The sequence below is a fragment of the Pagrus pagrus genome (genome assembly GCF_965226575.1).
Source record: "Pagrus pagrus genome assembly, chromosome: 15".
NCBI classification, from domain to species: Eukaryota; Metazoa; Chordata; class Actinopteri; order Spariformes; family Sparidae; genus Pagrus; species Pagrus pagrus.
This window is the reverse complement of record NC_140199.1, coordinates 8,333,192-8,352,426: the sequence shown is the minus strand read 5'-3', so window position 1 is coordinate 8,352,426 and position 19,235 is coordinate 8,333,192. Positions and strand designations below refer to the sequence as shown.

At 40.8% G+C, this 19,235-nt stretch overlaps 1 protein-coding gene across 1 annotated transcript; it reads right to left on the bottom strand.

The window, feature by feature from the left end:
* Positions 1 to 15,645: 15,645 nt before the first annotated feature.
* nkx1.2la (NK1 transcription factor related 2-like,a) lies at positions 15,646 to 18,144 on the bottom strand (the record flags this gene model as incomplete). The annotated part of the gene is made up of 2 exons (XM_084375395.1): positions 15,646 to 16,334; positions 17,928 to 18,144. The coding sequence occupies 2 exons, from the start codon at positions 18,142 to 18,144 to the stop codon at positions 15,742 to 15,744; spliced, it is 810 nt and encodes a 269-aa protein (XP_084231521.1). The 3' UTR covers positions 15,646 to 15,741.
* Between the last annotated feature and the right edge of the window lie 1,091 nt (positions 18,145 to 19,235).

The window sequence follows — 19,235 nt, the reverse complement described above, 5'->3', positions numbered from 1 at the left end:
GAGTGAGCTGCCTGCTGCCCGAGCGCAACACAGAGTGAGGAGGAGGAGGAGGAGGAGGAGGTGTGCGTGTGGAGCAGCGCAGGAAACACCAGCAGCACAGTCAGTTTCATCAGTGTGCTTTTTATTTTGAATGATGAATGGTTGGATAAGACTCAATGTGTGTCCTATTGGTCGTGTCCTCCAAACAGGGGACTGAAACTGAAAACTGAATCCAAGAAACCACAAAGGCACGATGTTATCAGTGACTGACGACATAGAAAAGCTCACAGGAAAGCTGCTTCCTGAACACATGAAAATTCAGTTAGTGTCTACTCAACCCCCTCCATGAGATGGAAAGTCAGGTGAAGTTTTATAGTCCACAAAACATTTCTGGAGCTTCACAGCAAAGTAGCGTTTCTACTAACTAACTACATTTCTATATTATAAAGGACATTTATTACTACTAACTTGTTTTAAAACGTAAAAAAAGAAAGAAAGAAAAAACACAAAATGGCTCCACTTACTGTCAAAAGATGTCATTTACGCCCTTCACTTTAGCCGCCAAGCTAAAAGCGTCAGCGTGCGTCCCGTCTAAAGCAGGTGTACGAGGTCGACCATGCGTTAGGCTGTAAATAAGCACAGGTGGCTGATGTGGCTGCTTCGACCTATAATATGTTGGTGATCCAGTTTGCTGTCTGCTGTAGTGCAAAACATTCTGACCATACAAATTAATACAAATAACATGAATGTCGCGTGCCATTTTGACGTCTTTATAACAGCTGGTGCCCTATTTTTATTTTTTAGCCCCTGCCCCTCAAACATCTTGCATCCGCCACTGTCATAAATAATGTCTTTTCCAATCAATTTGAGATGTTGGGGCTTTTGGAGACTTGGATTATGCCAGAAAAGTCGTATGGCATTTTACTTTTATTTTGTTTTGGTTGTTTATTTTAAAACAAGTCCCTATCTTCTTCAGTTTTTTAGGAGACTGCTGTTTGTTGTGAAGCTCCAGAATTGTTTTGTGGACGGCGAAACTTCACCTGACTTTCCGTCAGCGTGGGGTTAGAGTAGATAATGACCTCAATTTTTGGGTGAACTTGTCCTTTAAGTTCACTTCATAGATTTTGTTGCTTATTAAGATGAGCAGTGAACTGTGGAAGATTATTTACATTTCAGTAGGAATGATTCCACGGCATTGTTTTGGATTGTTTCATTATCCTTCATAGCACTACTTTGTAACATTTAAGCTGCACTTTACGTCCCCTTGCCTCAGAGTAAACATTGTTAGCTTCGACCCAGAAGGGATACTCATATGTCAGAGGGAAGGATGACTCGGGACAAGGAATCCATCTATCTTCTTTTACTGAAGATGGACTTGTAGGATGTCCTGAATCCAGTCCAAACCAGAACCAGCGAGCGACCACACAACAACAAACAAAGCAGAACTGCCACCTACGTAGTTCCAGTTGCAAGCGATAGTAACAGTACTGATACTACAATATCGGCAGGTGGGTGAAGCAGAGTAACATGTGCAACGAGGCATGTAGTGTTGTGAAACAGGCTTACACAGCTACTGTATCAACTCTAGTGTATAAGAGAAAACTTTGATTCACAATGCCCCAGTGTTCTCAAGAAATCCCCAGAACTCAGTACCATAACACGCAAATTATTCCCTGTAAATGGTCCATTTTATTTAATTTGGCTGCGTCACAGTCGTTTCACTTTCATGCACAAACCAGACTCAGCCTTGATATAATCCCCACATTATTATTTCATGTCTGTTTGGGTGTCCATACCTTTGTGATGAAGATGAAATGGTACTGACGCACAACGCTGTATGGCCTGGAGCGACTTGGAGAAAGGGCGTAGCGCTCAGTCAACAGCTTCCAATGTATGTTTTTCGAAAGCAGTATTGAGCAATCAGGGACATTTATTGGTGATGTAATAGCTGCAGCACTTTGTATTATTACCGGAACAGGTGTCACCTGAGGAAAACAGGTTGTTGCACTGGTTTTTAAATGATGACCGTAATGTTCTGCACTAATGGAGAATCTTTTCTGCATTAGTCGTCATGACTCATCCTGTGGGAGTCAGTGAGAATGTTTCACAATGATAAAACAACAAGACGCTGAACTGCAGTCCACTCAAATGCGGTATACAGATCATATATTAAAGCAACGTTATGTGACAATTTCGTCTTAAAATAACAGCGTGAAGGCCCACTGTCGCTTGTTTCCGCACTATGTGACTTCAGTGAGAGGGTAGGATCATCACACAGCACCAACTATCACTGACTTTGATAAAAACTGGATCATATTCTGAGGAAGAAACTTCCCTTGTTTTCCCCCTCTGATGTCCTTTAGCTGCTCTGCCTCAAGTCTCATGGATTTTCCTAAAAGCAACCTATAAGTGCTGCATACCGTAGCTACAAGTTAGCCCTGTTAGCCTAGAGGACTTTGCTCAGAACACAGCCAAAGAGCATATGTCTTTACACCGCTGTGACGGCATCTTTAGACCACTGGGACCAGGAGGATTTCAGCCAGACGTGCGGGTAAAAAAAGAAACGAGCTCAGCAGCCTCAAGGGACATCGTGACAGGGGTGAAGAGACCAAAGAGGATGCTGATGGAAGAAGCTGAGAAGAGACGAGGAGACAGTGACAGAGCGAGAGACAAGTAAATCTTAGGCTGGCTTTTAGTTTGTTGGGAACAGCCACGATAAATAAAAGGCGGCGCGACAGATGGAGAGCCGTTGAACAGATTTCAGATTTCAGACGACTTTATTAATCCCACCATGGACAATTTGCCAAACAGCTTGCCTTGCACACGTAATTAAACATACAGTAACATGTAGACACAAAAATAGACGATTAATAAATAAAATAAGAATACAATAGAATAAAATATGCCAAGGAGTTAAGTGGAATAAAGTAATCTACAGTAAATAGAAGAGAATTAAATCAATAAAATAAAAAAACAGTTAAATCAATAAAAACATCTACAGAAAATTTAAGAGACGAATCGCAGAGGGAATAAATGATCACTCGAGCAGCTTTAAGTTTTACAAGCAAGTAAAATGTTACGACACCCAGACGGAAAACAGAGTTAACTCACCAACAAGAACATGTCCAGACGTGATATTAGCTGGCTTGCTAAGGTATATGGCTTGTGATTGACTTGCTAGTTTTTTACCATAAAACCAAGTCAGCTCATTTCGACAGAGGTTTAGCTGGCAGCATGGTACAGCCAGGTGCCAGGCCAGTCCAGGTCACGTTAGCTTGGCATACTTTAACTGCTGCACGGCAAAACAGCCTGAGCATGCATGTGTACTCATTACATGACAGACATGCCGAGTTTAGTTTGCAGTTAGCAAGTGACAAACTGTTACAGAAACCTGAGATTTGTATTTATTTATTTAATTATTCCAATTTATCCATTTTAAAGGTTTGTGTTTTGCTGTTTACACTTTGCCTTTGCTATTTTCCAGAGGAAATTTATAAAACAATCCTCCATAGGACTTCTTGGGAACAGGTATAAATGTGTTATCAGCCCATAAGGTGCTATTGTGTCAAGCTGACCCGCCACATTTTAAACACTGGTGTGTATCTATAAACTATCCTTTACTAAAAACACAACAGGCTTATGTGTTCAGATTTATTTAGGCTGGCATTAGGAACGGATTGATTACATCCACACTGACATCAAGTCGATGCCTCGTCTACAACTGATATCTCTGCTACACGATGGCTGCTAACGAGACGTTACTCTTACATTTATCACGTTTTCTATTCCTCAAAATGCATTTATACAATTAGACTATGAATTTCAAGTGTGTCACCACTTTGTCAAGTTTGTCATTAAATCCAGAAAAGACGCCAGCAAACAACAAAGTGTCTCCACAAATGCAAAGTGCGTTGCCAGTTACAGTATTTATCAGCTGGGATGAGTTTAACGCTGTGAAAGGACCTATCACGATGAAATGTAATCCTTTCACGTCGCTCTCCCTCGCACGAGATAGAGTATTCTCTGTAAGCCCCGCCACTGACACGTTTCCTCCTCTTTACAGGAAGGAAATTAATTCTGTTGTCGAGAGCCAACCCCCTCGCCATTCGTCATGACATCTGTTTCTTGCGGGGAATAAACAGAAAGAAAAAAAAAATAAGAGGAATGGAATGAAATGTCGAGGGCTGCCGCGATGTTCATCTTTGGAGCTCCCACCGGTTGCAACTGTAAAGAGGTGAGATGGTTCATTTCTGACAAGTGAAAGAGCCTGCCCTGGGAAACTGACGCTGCTCTATGAAGATAAAGTCTCATTTGAATAAACTGCCTCCCCTTTAGAGCATATACATATGCATGAGACTCTGAGTTTAATTGCTGTTAATTCCTGTTAAATTGATTGTGATTTATTCACATCGCACACAGACGCACAAGCTGCGTGTATGAATGGAGTCTAACTGAGAGATTTCCCCACAGAGTCACCTGAATCACTGCTGATCTGTTTGAATGTATCAGATGTGGTTTAATAGACGTACTCATTCAAACACACCATGAAATGACGCTATTACTCCAGGGGTATCAATGACAGTCTGTCGGTCGGCCCACCACCTCAGTCCCAACTGGACCCAACAATTCTGTCATAGCCTATTGGGTTGACTTACATGTCAGGAGGTGTAGGAGATGGAGGTGGCTTGACAGCAAAGTGACATGGCCATGACTATTTGACACCTTGTTTCGTCATTTGTAAGCATGAAACTACCAGATATTTTGAAGGAGACACTGGGACATTTTCCAGCCATAAACTAGATATTTTTTAACAAGATAGCTGGACAATTTGCAGCTGAAAACAGGCTATTTTAAGGAGATATGGGGACTTATTCAAGCCTTGTTTGTGGCGACAGAACCAGGTCAGCCAGGTAAGCAAATTTATTAAAAAAAAATTAACATAAAGAAATATAAAGTTGTGGTTTTTTTGGGGTGCAGACATTCTTGTTCCCCACAGGATGAACCATTTCATTTTCATGATCCTTCGACTTTTCCTCTGCATTGCCAGAGGTTGAAATTTGTAGAAATGTTTCAACAACATTTTGACGATTTTCTAGAAAAGATGGTTCACAGATTCATGTCCCCCATATGATGCATTATAACTACTCAACTTTCCCTTTAAAGGTGCACTGTGTAGTTTTGGGGAAAATATTTTAATCAGAGGAGAAAGATCTTCATTGACAGATTTTATTTTATTTTTTTTATGCCTAAACAAAGTAAAACTGTTCCATGACTTAAAAAAATGAATAAACAAACACATATTTCTGAGTTTGTATTATCACCTCATTAATACTGTAAATATTAAAATTCTCGGTTTCAATTTCTTCTCAAAAAACGACAAAGTGCCCCTTTAACTTTCCATCCAGCACCATCTACCGGTCAGATTTCCTAATTCTCTGATACTGGAGTATTATAAATACTAATGTCATCCCCATCAGCCTCGTCTGTACTTTGTGTTAGTTCTAGCGAATGGTAGCATGCTGATGTTCCAGATGAGTTATGACTGCTGGCTGTGTAAATTAGCAACTGTTTACTAGTTCACCATAACAACTCAAATAGTGATGACATGTGGTGTTCACAACTTGTTTCCTTTGCCTACAGGGGGACATACAAATGGGTTATTACAGGTTCCTGCAAACACCCTTTAAACTATGAATCATGACTTTGGCCTATTTAACGTTTAGTGGTTTATCTTTGGCTGTCTAAACTGTTATTATGTTGTGTTGTTTTGACTGAATAATAATTGGGTTAGTATTGTGGATTTAAAGGTTAAATATACGGCATTCACTCCCACTAATGAGGCGCTGGAGCACCAGCATATCAGGCCAGAACTCAATGAAGATGGGTTGGAAAAAGCAGAAATCAGCTCTTGAACACACACTGCTCACGAAACTCAAATTAGGCAATGCCGATCAAATATGAGTCAAGTTTCTGTTATTGCATATTCCTTCAGATGTTTTCAGAAACATACTGTTTAGCTATAACATGGGTAAGTTTCTTACCAGGCCATCATGATGTAAACAGATGTGGGGAGGACAGAGAGGGACTAACATGCACCCACGGCTATCAAGACAAAGAACAGAGACGCTCAGATTACAACACATGAAGGGAGTGTGACGCCATTCTCTGCTCAGGAAGCCATTACTCCACTACATCTATCACTATATGGAACTGTTCTATGTTATTGTCATGTAAAGAGCTTTGACATTTTATTTCCACTTACTTACTTGGAGTCCTTCACCTTTCCTGTGCCTCTTTACGGAAATATACCCCTAAACTGTATGAAATGCATTTAATAAGAGCATTTTAATATAATGTGGAATCTACCAAATTAAACCACAAACACGGCCCACAGGCTAATCCTCTATCGTCTCCGGAAAGTTGCCACCTTCTTCAAAGGCCTTCAGAACTATTCCTCGAGGTAAAAAGAGTTTTTCGTACCGTTATTAGAGATCCTTGAAGGGAAGCCAGGCTCATTAAAAAATCTGAATTTTTTCCCCTCTGCTCTCTGCCTCCATCTCTCCCGTTCGGAGTCGAATATATAGATGTCAGCTCACCTTGGAGTGTTTGCTCGCCAGCGTGGGGACGTCAGGATTTCAACAGAATTTCTTAACAACTGATTGAGAAATTGTGCTTTGCAGACTGTTGCACCTCTTCTCCAAATCTGACAGCGGCAACAGAGTTCATTAGACGGCCATTAGTTCACACGGCAGCCGTTGCAAGATAATGTCCTCTAATGAGGGTGTTGGAGCTGTGTGTGCGTGGATATAAATGTGTGTGCGAGGGAGGACGAGCTCTCTTGCAGCACTGCGGTCTTTGACTTTGAGACAGACTGTAATTAACAGCGCTCTGTCCTCTTCTGTGTTATTAGCACAGCTGACCTTTGAATGCATCAGATGAGTGAAACAACACATCTGGTAAAGCTGCAGTGTTTGGGGAGCACAGAGGCGAAGAGAATATTAAACAGTGATCATCAATGAGACTAAGTTTGGCAAATGATTGCAGCACCCGTGACTGTCGTTGCACGGTTGTGACCAGAGGGCTCATCAATACCTCGACTCTGCTTGAGCATACATTTATTTTGAGATTTCAGTATTCTCACTGAGGACGATTGCATAAGACGTCTTACAGAACTTGTTTTTTACAGCGGATTCACTAGAGGATTTGACAGAGGATGTCTCTGTCACTGGTCCAAGCTGATCAGATGTTAGAGAGATTTTATATAGAAAGAACAGCTTCCTCTGCAAGTGACGATGGGAAACACACTCCTGTCGACCATGCTTAAGTTCAGTTAAAGTTGATTCAAGGATCTGGAATCCCCCCTCGTTTTACTCATGATTAAATCACATTACATTCGTTTCCCAAGCCGTAAAGCCTTTTCCTTGGAAAATCTCTTTTCATCCAGGGGCTTGACTCCTGTGCCAATGGTCTTGTAATCACATCAGTGTATCCACGCTGGCCAGAATGCAAAGATTACAACACGTAGTCAAATGATTTGTGAAGGAGGGAGGAAGATAGACCAGGCGAGCTTTATCGGCATTGCCTGCCAGAGGTTTATCCAAGACATCGCTCATACACTGGCATGCCATTTCCGGACTTTCTTGAGCAAAACCCTAACTGGGAAGTAATCCAAATATTTCCCCTGAGTTCAGATTAGGCCTCCTGAAGTCTCACTCGAAATCATAATTGCTCTCGCTGTGGCTGCTTTAATTGTTTTGCCACTTTTTTTTCTTAAGCTCTCACAGGCAACGTTTTCACTCTTGCGAGGCACTTCAGTGTAGAAATTGCTTCATCAAAGTCACATTGTTCATCATAGCGGGAGCAAATCGATGAGGGACAGCAAAGCCAGACTGAATGAGACAAAATATTGACTTTCTTTGAACAAATCTAAAAACACAACTGTCCTAGGCAAAATAGAATCAAAGAAACCTCGGTGAACAATTTATTTATACGCACAATATGTAACATCTGCCGCTACAGGGCTCTCTATCAAAACAAAACAAAGACGTTTATGTTTCAGCCAGACAGTCTGGAGAATAAACACCCTGAGTCACCTCAGATTCTGATCTGTAACTATTTACCAACAGGAGGAGAACTCAGAGATCACTTTTGGCCTTTTGGGATTAAAAAGTCTTATCTTTATCTTCACCGCTGTTTATCAACCTGACTGCTGCAGCGATCCGTGGAGCTGAACACAGTTTTCGGGGGGGGTTGTGTTTTGTAACGTTGAGTGCTGACTCAAGCTGCAGAGGAAATTATACTTTACTTCATGAACTTAACGTAACAAAGAGATGAGGGAAAAGAAGAGGAAGAACCAGAGTCTTGGGTGAGTGCTGAATGCAGTGAGAGTTGACCTGAATTTGAACACAAGGGCTAGTTTATGGCTAGTATGCGGCAAAGTAAACTGGCTGTTTGTGGCGGATAAACACTGCACGAGCAACACGAATAAACAACATGTCAAACTCGCTTCACTGTTGATGTATACACCACTAAACAACCACCACTGCTGATGAAAATCTATCTGATGTGACTCAAGGCACAAATGTTCACAGATGAGGTAAAGTTTTAAAGTTTCATTCCCCTTAAGTTTCATCTCGTTCACCAACTTCCTTAGTATCGGCAGGCGTCCACAGGAAACGCACCATTAGTTTGAGTAAACTTGTAGATTTAATTTGAAAACATTTTGGATAATTTAGGTACACAGCTCAACAAAATACGGAAGGGAGGATATTTACTTACTTTAACACTTGGAGCTCTCATTTCAGCACATTGTTTCCTAATGGCGGGTAACAGCTGGAGTAGACAGCTAAAATGATGACAGACTGCGGGCAAACAGAGGGAGCGTTTGGGTTGTGAAGCATTTGGCATTTTCTTCCTTCTCAACGCGGTAGCTGTCTGACTGCCTCGTGATTTGTGTCTTAGCTTTAAGGATTTAACCGGAGGAAACAGCTGGTGTTACAATCATAATGTAAATATTCCAAACAACTGTGCAAAGATGTTCAACAAGTCCCGCTTTGGTAATGGTGCTGTTTAAGTATTCATGACTTCAGAGGTTTGTCATTGAACTGACCTAGTGATGAGGGGGTACAGTACAGCTCAGGGAAGCCTCAAACCTCCGAGGAATCGCCACCTCAACCTGACTTTCACTTTCTATAGCTGATTAAAAGACCATTACAAGTTGGCTCCTTCTGCAGGCTGACTGCCGCTTGGTACTGAAGAAATCAGTTTTATCTACTCTTGCCTTGGCCGGGGTCCCTGCTGCGCCGGAGGATGCAGCTGAAATACAAAACACCTACGAGTCACGGCAAGCAAAACTGGAGCAACAATTTGAGCACAAGCGGGATGTCTACAAACTCTCTGGACCAGCTTCTGCTCTGATTTCATGGTCTGCAATACCAAAGCATATTAGTATTGTTCCCAACAGATTAACAGTAAATTCAAAAGGTACTTGATTCTAGTCTTGTACACCCATTTATTCACAAAGTTGGTGAAGTTGGTATGATTAAATAAAATGTCCAACAGCCAGAGCTCATAGAGAATTGGCTGCAGTTTTACATTAATAATAAAAAACCTTGGGCTGTCTTCAGGAGTGCACCTTGACAATGAAGGTCCACTCTCCAATCAAACGCACTGTTCAAATAATGAGCTCAGAGTGATATTTGAATCTTTAATCATAATCTTTAAACCCCACCAGATCGTGTATCTGTTGAACAGACTTCTCCCACTGTATTCTGCAGCGTATAAAAAGAGTGAAATCAGTGATTTCTCAAAGTTAAGGTTCACAAAACCCGACTGCACAGCCCACATGGTTTGAGAGTTTTAAATCGTGAGTAGCAGCATGATGTGTGTAGGTGCAAATATCTGAACTGCTGCCATCTCCGCTTATAAATAAACCAACTTGGTGAATCCTCACTAGAAGCTGCTCTGGATATCAGCAGATACATGCTTAAATTGTTGTGTTTTGTTAATTAATTCACAGCAGTTGCAATTTTAACGCTTGTTGTGCAGTGTTTTATCTGTTTTGATTTGCTTTGACTGGACAATAGTAACCTCACTTTGAATGTTGAAAAGTGTTTTATTTTTAAATGACTTCAGATCCGTGTACCGCACCTCGCAGTCTTCACAGGATGGAGTCTGGTAATTCGTGACTTGTCATCGTTAAGGTCGTGATGACAAATTAACTGTTTCCATGACAGCTGGTCCAATTCCATTTGTAGAAGAAACCCCTTGAGTTGCAGTTAAAAGCTCTGGGTGAAGCTAAAAAGTGGGCATGGAGGTTTGTTTGGCACAATTGTTATTTGGTAAATCACTGATAAACGCACATTTGTACAGTACATGTGATAGACTGCTTACCATGTTGACATTAATACAGAACATGTTGTATCGTGTTCACATCACATGTTTATGACTTGAATATCATATCTGGAGCCACAGGGGAAAAAACAGATATTTTTAGAGCGACATCTGGACTTTTCCAACCATGTTCGTGGCAACAAATAAGGTACTTTAAGCCAAAACATGATCTTTTCCTAACCTTAACCTAGTAGTATTAAAACTACGTAAAAATTGAAAACTGAAATGTATGATTTCTACATATCTGTATTGTAGAAATGTAAATATGAAAGGTATGAAAGGGACAATGTAACATATAAAATGTACAAATGTAGCATATAAAATGTACAAATGTAACATATAAATTGTACGAATGTAGCATATTGATTGAAGAAACATACAATACTCACATATTTCCTTACCATTGGGTTAGATGGATCCACTAGCTGGTGAACATATGAAGGAGAGGAAATATTAGGCTTAGATTCATCAGTTGGACACAAATATGAGTCAAAATAAACACCAATGTTGCTCTGCATTAGCTATAAGTATACATTGGCAACTGTTTGCTCACAAGTTTACCGTATTAACACATGGAGTCAATTTTAATGCAGATTTAAAATGTTTTATATAAAATTCAAATAAGCAGCCAATCAGGCACTTGACCTTTCTCAGATTAAATCAGCATGAAAGCCCATTTTCATGTCACAGAGTCGAGTACTAAGTGCTCATTAACAGGTAATAGGAGCCAGTAATCATAAAAGAAAGATCAGGATAGATAAAACTGTTTCATAACTTACTAGAGGAAAAAGAAACTGTCTGTTTTCAGCATGTTTACGTGGTTGTATCCTTATAAAAACACTCCTACAATGTTCGGCCTGGAAACCTCTCTCCCTATATCTCTTTTCACCTCCAACACCACCACCCGCTCTTCCCATCTGACCTGTGAACCTCAGTGGAAATGACGCGGGTCCCTGTGGACCACCACGGCCGAAGACAGCACACACACACACATACCAGGAGATCCTCGGCTCCAATTTATTTATTCAAGCCTCCTACTCGTTTCTCTGCACAAGATAAGTACAGCGAACAGGGGCTGGAGATGGAATTTTCTCCCCGTACCACCACCACACGCAGACATGAAAGCACTGTTACTATTAACATCTGACCTTGTCCAGGGCGTTCTCCAACATGAATTTTAAACATGTACTCTCTTCGCCAAGACTTAAATGACCCCCCTCAGACACCTTGCAAAATTATTCATCATATTGTCATATAACAGTTGCCTTAAGCCAGAACAGGGAATGGGTTCCTTACACTGGATTTTCCAGCGTATTGATCAAAACTGTCAAGTTCTTCGTCTGCACAGCGGGCCTTGTTGGAATGAAAAGGGGAGTGACATTCATATGCATCAGTCAGAACTAATAAATCTAAATGGAAGCATAACAAATTTTTATTAATGTGTGTTGTCGATGTTTGTGCGCATGAGGCAGAAAAAACGAAAATCGCAGCTACGCTAACGGCAGAACCTCAGCGACAAGCCAGCCGGGTTTTGACAGCAGTGAGAAAAATTCGATCTAATTGAAGGATGCTTGTCAGCCCCCTAACCGTCAAACTGCTGTCAGGAGAAAATTGCCTACCAGCCATTTCTCAGTCAGCTCTCCTGCTGTCTCTCCCCCCAGCAGCAGCACACTCACTGTCTACAGATATAGACAGAAGCAGTTTATTCAACCAGTGCATCACGGATCAAAGTGGTGAAATCACAACACACTCTTGAAAGATGTCAACTAATGACACTGGCTTGACATTGGGTTTGAAGCTCTCCTATACCACTCTTCTGTTGTGGGTCTGCACTGATCATCCTCTCTTCCTATAGCTCTTTCTTTAGTAGTCCTCTTCCTCTGGCTGGCTTCCAGCAGCTCAGTGGGTGATGCGTTACATCTGTCATGCACATCTGCTACGCATGGAGGCAGAAATGGATGTAAATTAAGTGAAGGAGAAGCGTGTATTCCCAAGAACCAGACACCAATTACACCAGTAATGCAATGAATTAGCAGGAGGTCTGCAATTACTTCAGCTGCATGGCTTTATTTTTCAAATTTCTCCCTCTGTGGATAAAAAAGGTGCATACATGCCAACTTCTCCTTCATATAGTGTTTATGTTTCATGCACGTACCAAAGCAGGGCCAAGTGAAAGCATCATGTATTTCTTTATTTGAGCAGGAAAGACACAAAGAAGAGAAAAAACAACAAAACACATACGATCAATGTGATAGATTGCTAAAATATTAGCCACAAACATACTATTATAAGTCTCAGAAAAACAGATACATAGTAGATTAAAAATTTTAAAAAAGAAAATAGGTAAATTAAATGGATAATTACATCCTAAAACAGTAAATCCCAATGAATAGAATGAGTTAGAAATTATCTTCTTATCTTCTTTTTCACTGGTGCATATAAACTGAGATCATGTAAAAAGAAAGAAAGGAAATGGTGACACTGTGTGGTCGTTTTATGTAAGTGGAGGTTGTATATAATCAGTGGTGGTTACTAAAGTAAAAGTACAAGGGCTGATGAAGGAGTCCACGGCCTCAGGCAGAAGGAGATGAGTTACACAGCTCTCGTTCCATGAAGGTACAGTTCAACTCTGAGTGATTATGCAGGAAGTTTGAAGTTAATAACGTTTGCTAGATTTCTGTTTCAGGTAATTGAAAAGTCAGCACTGTCTGAGAAAATGGACAAGTCGCCGGTGGTGATGGCCGCCATCCAGGAAACTCCCCCAATCACCTGATTTGACATCCTCAGTCTATCTTTTCCCCAAAATGAAGAAGGAGCACAGTGGTCGCCATTTTGACAGCGGTGATTGCTGCTGTAGACCACTTGTGACCAAAGGTTCAACACACTGACTTCTACAAAGAAGGGATCCATATGCTCCATGATTGCTGGACTAAGTGTGTAAATGCAGGAGGAGGCTAAGTTAATAAATAAATGTGTCAAGTTTCCTGAAATTGACTCCTTCCCCTTGAGGCCATGACTTTATTAATCCCCTCCATATTAAATTATTAGTTAGAAAATGTATTAAAGTATTAAAAAAGAGCTCCTTGAACTTCGGGACCCCTTTATATGATTAAATATACATGTATTTGCACTTTTCATTAAGGGTTTGTAAAATCTAACTAATGGCTTTAGTAATGGTTAATAAAGTATTTACTTGTGCTTTATAACTCAATTGTAAGCCATTAATAAGAATAACATTTGGCTTGCCAGGCTTTGGAAAATTGAAGCAGCGCTTTCTAATAAGTCAGGTATCTGCACTTATAAATGTTAGTAAGTCTTAAACAGAGTCATGGGTTTTCTCAATTTCTTGCAAGCCATCATGAAAGTGGGTCAATCATCTGTCATTATAGATGTTGAATCATTGATAAAGATTTCCTTTAATTATCCATCAGATCTGCAGCTGTAAATATTAATAAGTTGTTAATAAATCTATAGATTTTGGTCCAGATGCTGCAGTCCTGTTCTGTGATATAAGTGGCTGAATGATCCAATGTACAAGCATTTTTGATTCATTTAAAGCAGCTGTAATCCATATTTAATAATAACAGCGTATCAAATCACAATGATAAAGCAATGAGCCTGTGTGAGAGGACCTGTTCGCTGCGATGAATCTACAGAGAATTATCACCCAAATTTCCGTGAAAGCAAATTCATCTCACTGTTCATCTCTCTGCTCCGTTAATTTACTGCGTTGCTTCACTCTCACTTCTCTCATAAATTTAGCTAGCAACTGTATTTAGAAAACAGCTGTGAAAACACCACTGTACGCTGCCCGATCAGTACCAAGCGGCAGATAAACACAGTTTGAAACTACCTGGTGAAGATAATGGAGTACAGGTCAAGAGACATTTACAGTATATATACTGTATATTGGACTTACATTCATCAGGTGGCCACAAACACAACTCAAAATCAGAGCTAGTGTTGATCGGTAACTGCTGGCTGTGTGAATAACAAACTGTTTGCTAATACAGCGAACTCTCGAACTCTGTGTATGAAACTAATAATTAAAATAGTCATGGATTATGTCAAGTCTTATAGTAAACATAATTCCCCTTTGTTTTTGGGAACACCCTGGAACCTCCTGAAGGACCGCCGAGGGTCCCCGGGCCCCACTTTGAGAACTATGGTGTTGTCATATAAACTTAAAAGGTGATATGTCCTGTTATGGCCAAAAATCGTCATTGTCATTGTGAGTTTAATAGCCAGCTAAAAAAAAAAAATGCTCTGCTGCAGGAGGATATTAACTTATTAATCTCTTAAAGCTGATCTATAAATATTACAAGAAACTGTCCCATCAAAATGATTTGAAGCTGTTATTTTAAGGTAAAAAAGCTACATAATGTTGTTTTAATAACGCCTTATTAGCAAGTGGTATCTATCTAATGTATGACAGAATCATCATAATTAACACATTAACTTGGATTCATAAACTATTGTTTAATAATAGCGCAGCATATTATGTAAACTCACCACATTGTGGATGTAAAATGTTTATCTGCAAAGTCACTTGTAACTTCAACTGTCATATAAATGTAGCAGAGTAAAAAAGTACAATATTTACCCTTGAAATGTTGTAGAGTAGAAGTGTAAAGTAACTTGAGTACAAGTACCTCAAAACTGTACTTGAGGAAATGTACAGACTTAAATACTTCAGCTCAGCCTTGTTGCCCAGGAGGTGGCAGCATATGAGTAATTTCCACTGAGCCCTTTAACAAGGACATGATCCACCACTACTAATAACCTATTAACGATGCAACCTTTCATCAAATTAACGTTGAGGGATGCAAAACGCCCAGCAATTCATTCTCATTTGAAATGTTTTTTACTCTGTAATACACGAGCCACACACAGATGCTTTATGTTCTTTTTTAATGAAGTTACACTGGTAATGTTGTATAAATGGCAGCGGACGTAAGCCGTGCGAGCCTGTGAGAGGTAGAAACACAGCTGGGTGTGGGACAGTCGCAGTGTGCCACAGTTTTGAGATGTAAGACAATACACGGATGCAGAAAATCATACTGTATGAGCAAGTGTTTCAGCAAACACAAGGACGGACAGTCAGTCAGTGCATAGTGGTGCTATAAAAGAACATTAATCTTTAAATAATCATCGGGCTCAGTCACAGGTCACTTGTTTGGCCTTTTGTTGTGATGTTCAAGTTTTGGAAAAGGTCCATGACAAAAGATTTTCTCTTTTGTTTTCTCAGTTTGTTGGACGTGACATGGCATTAATGCATCAGTTACAATAATTCTGAGAAACCTTCAGCTTTCAATAGTTCTTTTGTTTTCAGTATCACCAGCTGCAACATGTCAGTCTCGGCCTCTTCTTTCATAGATGCGGATTGAAATAAGCCGGCTGGACGAAACCACTGGGCATGAAGGGATGCAAGAGCCCTCCAGTGGACGGAAGAGGAACAGCACCGGCCGTGTGGAAGATCACGTTCCCAGAGCTGAAGCTGGGGAAAGTTTGGTGGAAGCTGACGGGGTTCGACCCACACGGTGGCGGGTTGGGACTGACGCTGACAAGCGAACTGGAGCCGGGCTGCAAGGTGCTGTCCGCCCCGGGGTTCTGCTTTTTCCACTTGGTCCTCCTGTTCTGGAACCAGATTTTCACCTGGGTTTCGGTCAGACTCAAGGACAGGGCCAGGTTTAGTCTCTCGCACACGGACAGATACCGAGTAGCTCGGAACTTGTTCTCCAGAGCCACCAGCTGCTCGTAGGTGAAGGCTGTTCTGGCGCGGCGGGGTTTGGCGCAGGCCTGGTCCGGGCGTCGCCTTTTGTGCGGTGAGGGGTCCTGCAGGGGGACCGCAGACTCTCCATCGTCCTGGTCTACTGTTTCAGCCGGTGGGGAGAGCAGAAGGGGGTCAGCGTCAACTGCATGGTGCATGGAGGCTGTGGAGTGTTTATCTCCTGGTTCTTCCTCTGTGAATGAAAAATATGAGTTAGCTCACATCATGCAAACCTCTTTAGCATAATTCAAGTCATTAAAGGGGCACTACGTAGTTTTGGGGGAAAAGAAATTCAAACAGAATTTTACTATTTACAATATTTATGAGGTAATACTCAGAAATAACCCCTTTTTTTCCAATAACTGAATAAACAAGCTGTTCTTGGAAAATAAGGTCCCCAGAACACTGTTTGAAGCTAGAAAGGTGGCGAGGTCCGCCACATATAAACAAAATGTGTTGTCCTTTAAGGTCAGTTTGTTTATTCAGTCAGGAAAACAAAGAGTTTGTTTATTTTGTTTGTTTAGGCATAACAAATGTCTTTATCTTCTGATTAACGTTTCTTCCCAAAAACTACATAGTGCACCTTTAATTTGAGTCATTGATATTTGATTCTGCAGACAAAAATTTAAGTCATTAAGCACTTATCAGGTATTTAAGAGTGAAACTATCCAGATGGCAAAACTATTCGACATCACAGCAGGGTGGTTTTAAAAATTGTTACCGATCAGCTGATTTTGAAGGGGATTTTCAAGATACATTATTTGAAGCTGATTTTGGATGTTTGACGACATTCTGATGTGTCCACGTGAAGTCCAGCAGCAGGTTCAATCGGTTAAATGGGCCGTGGTGCTGAAAAGACAGCTCCTGACAAGACACAAGTCAAAACTGAAAACTCACACCTGCCTGAGAGATTTTTTTTTTTTCTCCATTGAGCAGCGTTGCTCCTTTTTGTCCCGTTGGAGCTGCAGTTTAAATACCGAACACAGAAGGCCTGAAGTTGACATCTGTAAAGTGTTTGATTAGGATCCGGAGGTCGCTCGAGCGGAACGAAGCATAGATTCAGAGACGGTGGGGGAGAAGGAAGAGAGAGACTTGGTCACTAATCCTTAAATAATTTATAAACCACACAGCGCCTCAAATGTCATGTTGCGGAAAGAAATCCCGTCCAAATCCAGCTCCGCCACCTCAGCCATGACGTGCTAATGGAGTTTCATATTTGCGGCCGGGTCGATAAATGTCATCTATTTAAAGGGAAGTTTTAATCGAACGATATTTAGGATCAGACATGGATGGGGTGTGAAGTTTGTACCTGCAAGGTGCTGGAGGGAGATATGCAGGATGCAGTAATGGGATATCGATCAAAGCGCGCAGAGGCATCCTCAATGGGACGATTTAAACAATTATCTAGCCTGCCTGTCCCGGTGCCAATCACACGCCGGGGCTCTGGGACCAAGCCTTTGTGGCTTCCTTGAAAGGAAACGCAGCCTTGGAAATTAAGGGAAGGTCATACAGAGATGACAATAAATCTGATAGAAAATAGCGACTCACTTGCGGGTGTTTAGTGTGGAGCAAAAAGTTTTATTGTAAGATTAAAAAAATTAAGATTTATTTTATTCATGTGCTCCAATTTTTATTTTTTTATTTTTTTTATAATGCAATCTATCTTTAAACCTGGACGTTTTGAAATACTTGACGTATGCAGTGAAAATAAATGCAAAACAGTGCAGACTGTAACATGTTTGATTAATAAGCTGAATAATACTCTAAAATTGTGTGTTTTCTTTACCTGCTTCCGTGCGCTCAACTCTGAAATCTCCCCCTGCGTCGCTGTCCGACTCCAGACTTGTTCCCTCTGCATTTGGCACAGAAAACTTCTCCGCGACGATGGAAAGTTCGTTCACCCGTTTGCTGTTGAATTTATTCGGATCCAGTATATCAATTATAGAAAAGGAAATCTTGTGAGTGGACGTCATTGTCACTCCACAGTCCCTGGGCTCCAGCATCCTTCACAGAGAAAGACCTTTTAAAGAAAGGAAGAAAAAAAGAAGCTGCCGTGCGTAATTACGCGTGTGGAGAGGAACTTCTCATAGTTTACTTCTTGTCTTCAAGCTTCATCAAACCGGATTAGCGCTGACGATCCCTCCGAGTGTGGACTTCCTCTGCTTCTGTCTGTCAGTCTCACAGCGAGTGAGATGACCGGAGCGCGGTCTTTAAAGCGTCTGTCCTCCCAGTCTCTCAACCAGACACGTGACACAAACACTATTAGTGTTTCACACGACCACCTAATGGGCTCAAAGCATTCGTCGATAATCACCCATATCATTAAATTCAATAATCCACGACGACCTAAGAGTAAATTGGGCACAGATGGCACTTGATCCATATCAGAGATCTGCCCTGTCTCCACAAATTGGTCTCTTTTAGAGGCGTTACTGTCGTGAGGGGATTTTCGGGTCCCTTGAGCGACACAGAAACTTTCTCTTAATCGAAATCTAACGGTCGCTGGCTGCAAACTGCTGGCTTTTCGTGGGAATGTTGCAACATCATCATAAAGTCTTACATTAATGTAAGACCTTCTCCATTTGAAAGGTGGATGCATCAGTTATCATTAAGCACAGAGGGAAGTAGTATGTTCAGTAACTGAAAAGGAGAATCAAACAGCTTGATGCCTACTGAGAACATATCCAGGTTATATTTAGTTGTTGATATAACATTTTGTTTGTAGCTGCTCTAGTAGAAGTTTAGCTTATTTATAACTACAGCTGTCTTATGTCATATTTATTATAATACCTTTATTGCAAGGTAAAATGGCCTTTAAATAATATTGCAGTATTTTTAAGATATAGCACGATGCACCATGTGTACCTTGATATTTTGAAATCGTTTTTACCAAATACCTCGATATCCTTTTGCAAAAATATTGCCGGGATGACTTTGAATCGTTTACAAAATCCTAACAAAGTTACACTGTTAATAACTAATCATCAGTAATAGAAGAAAATCTCATGACTTTATGTAACGCAGCCTTTAAAAGCAGGAAAATACCACACTAACAATATTCAAAATCATCGACAATATCAGGATAACTATATAA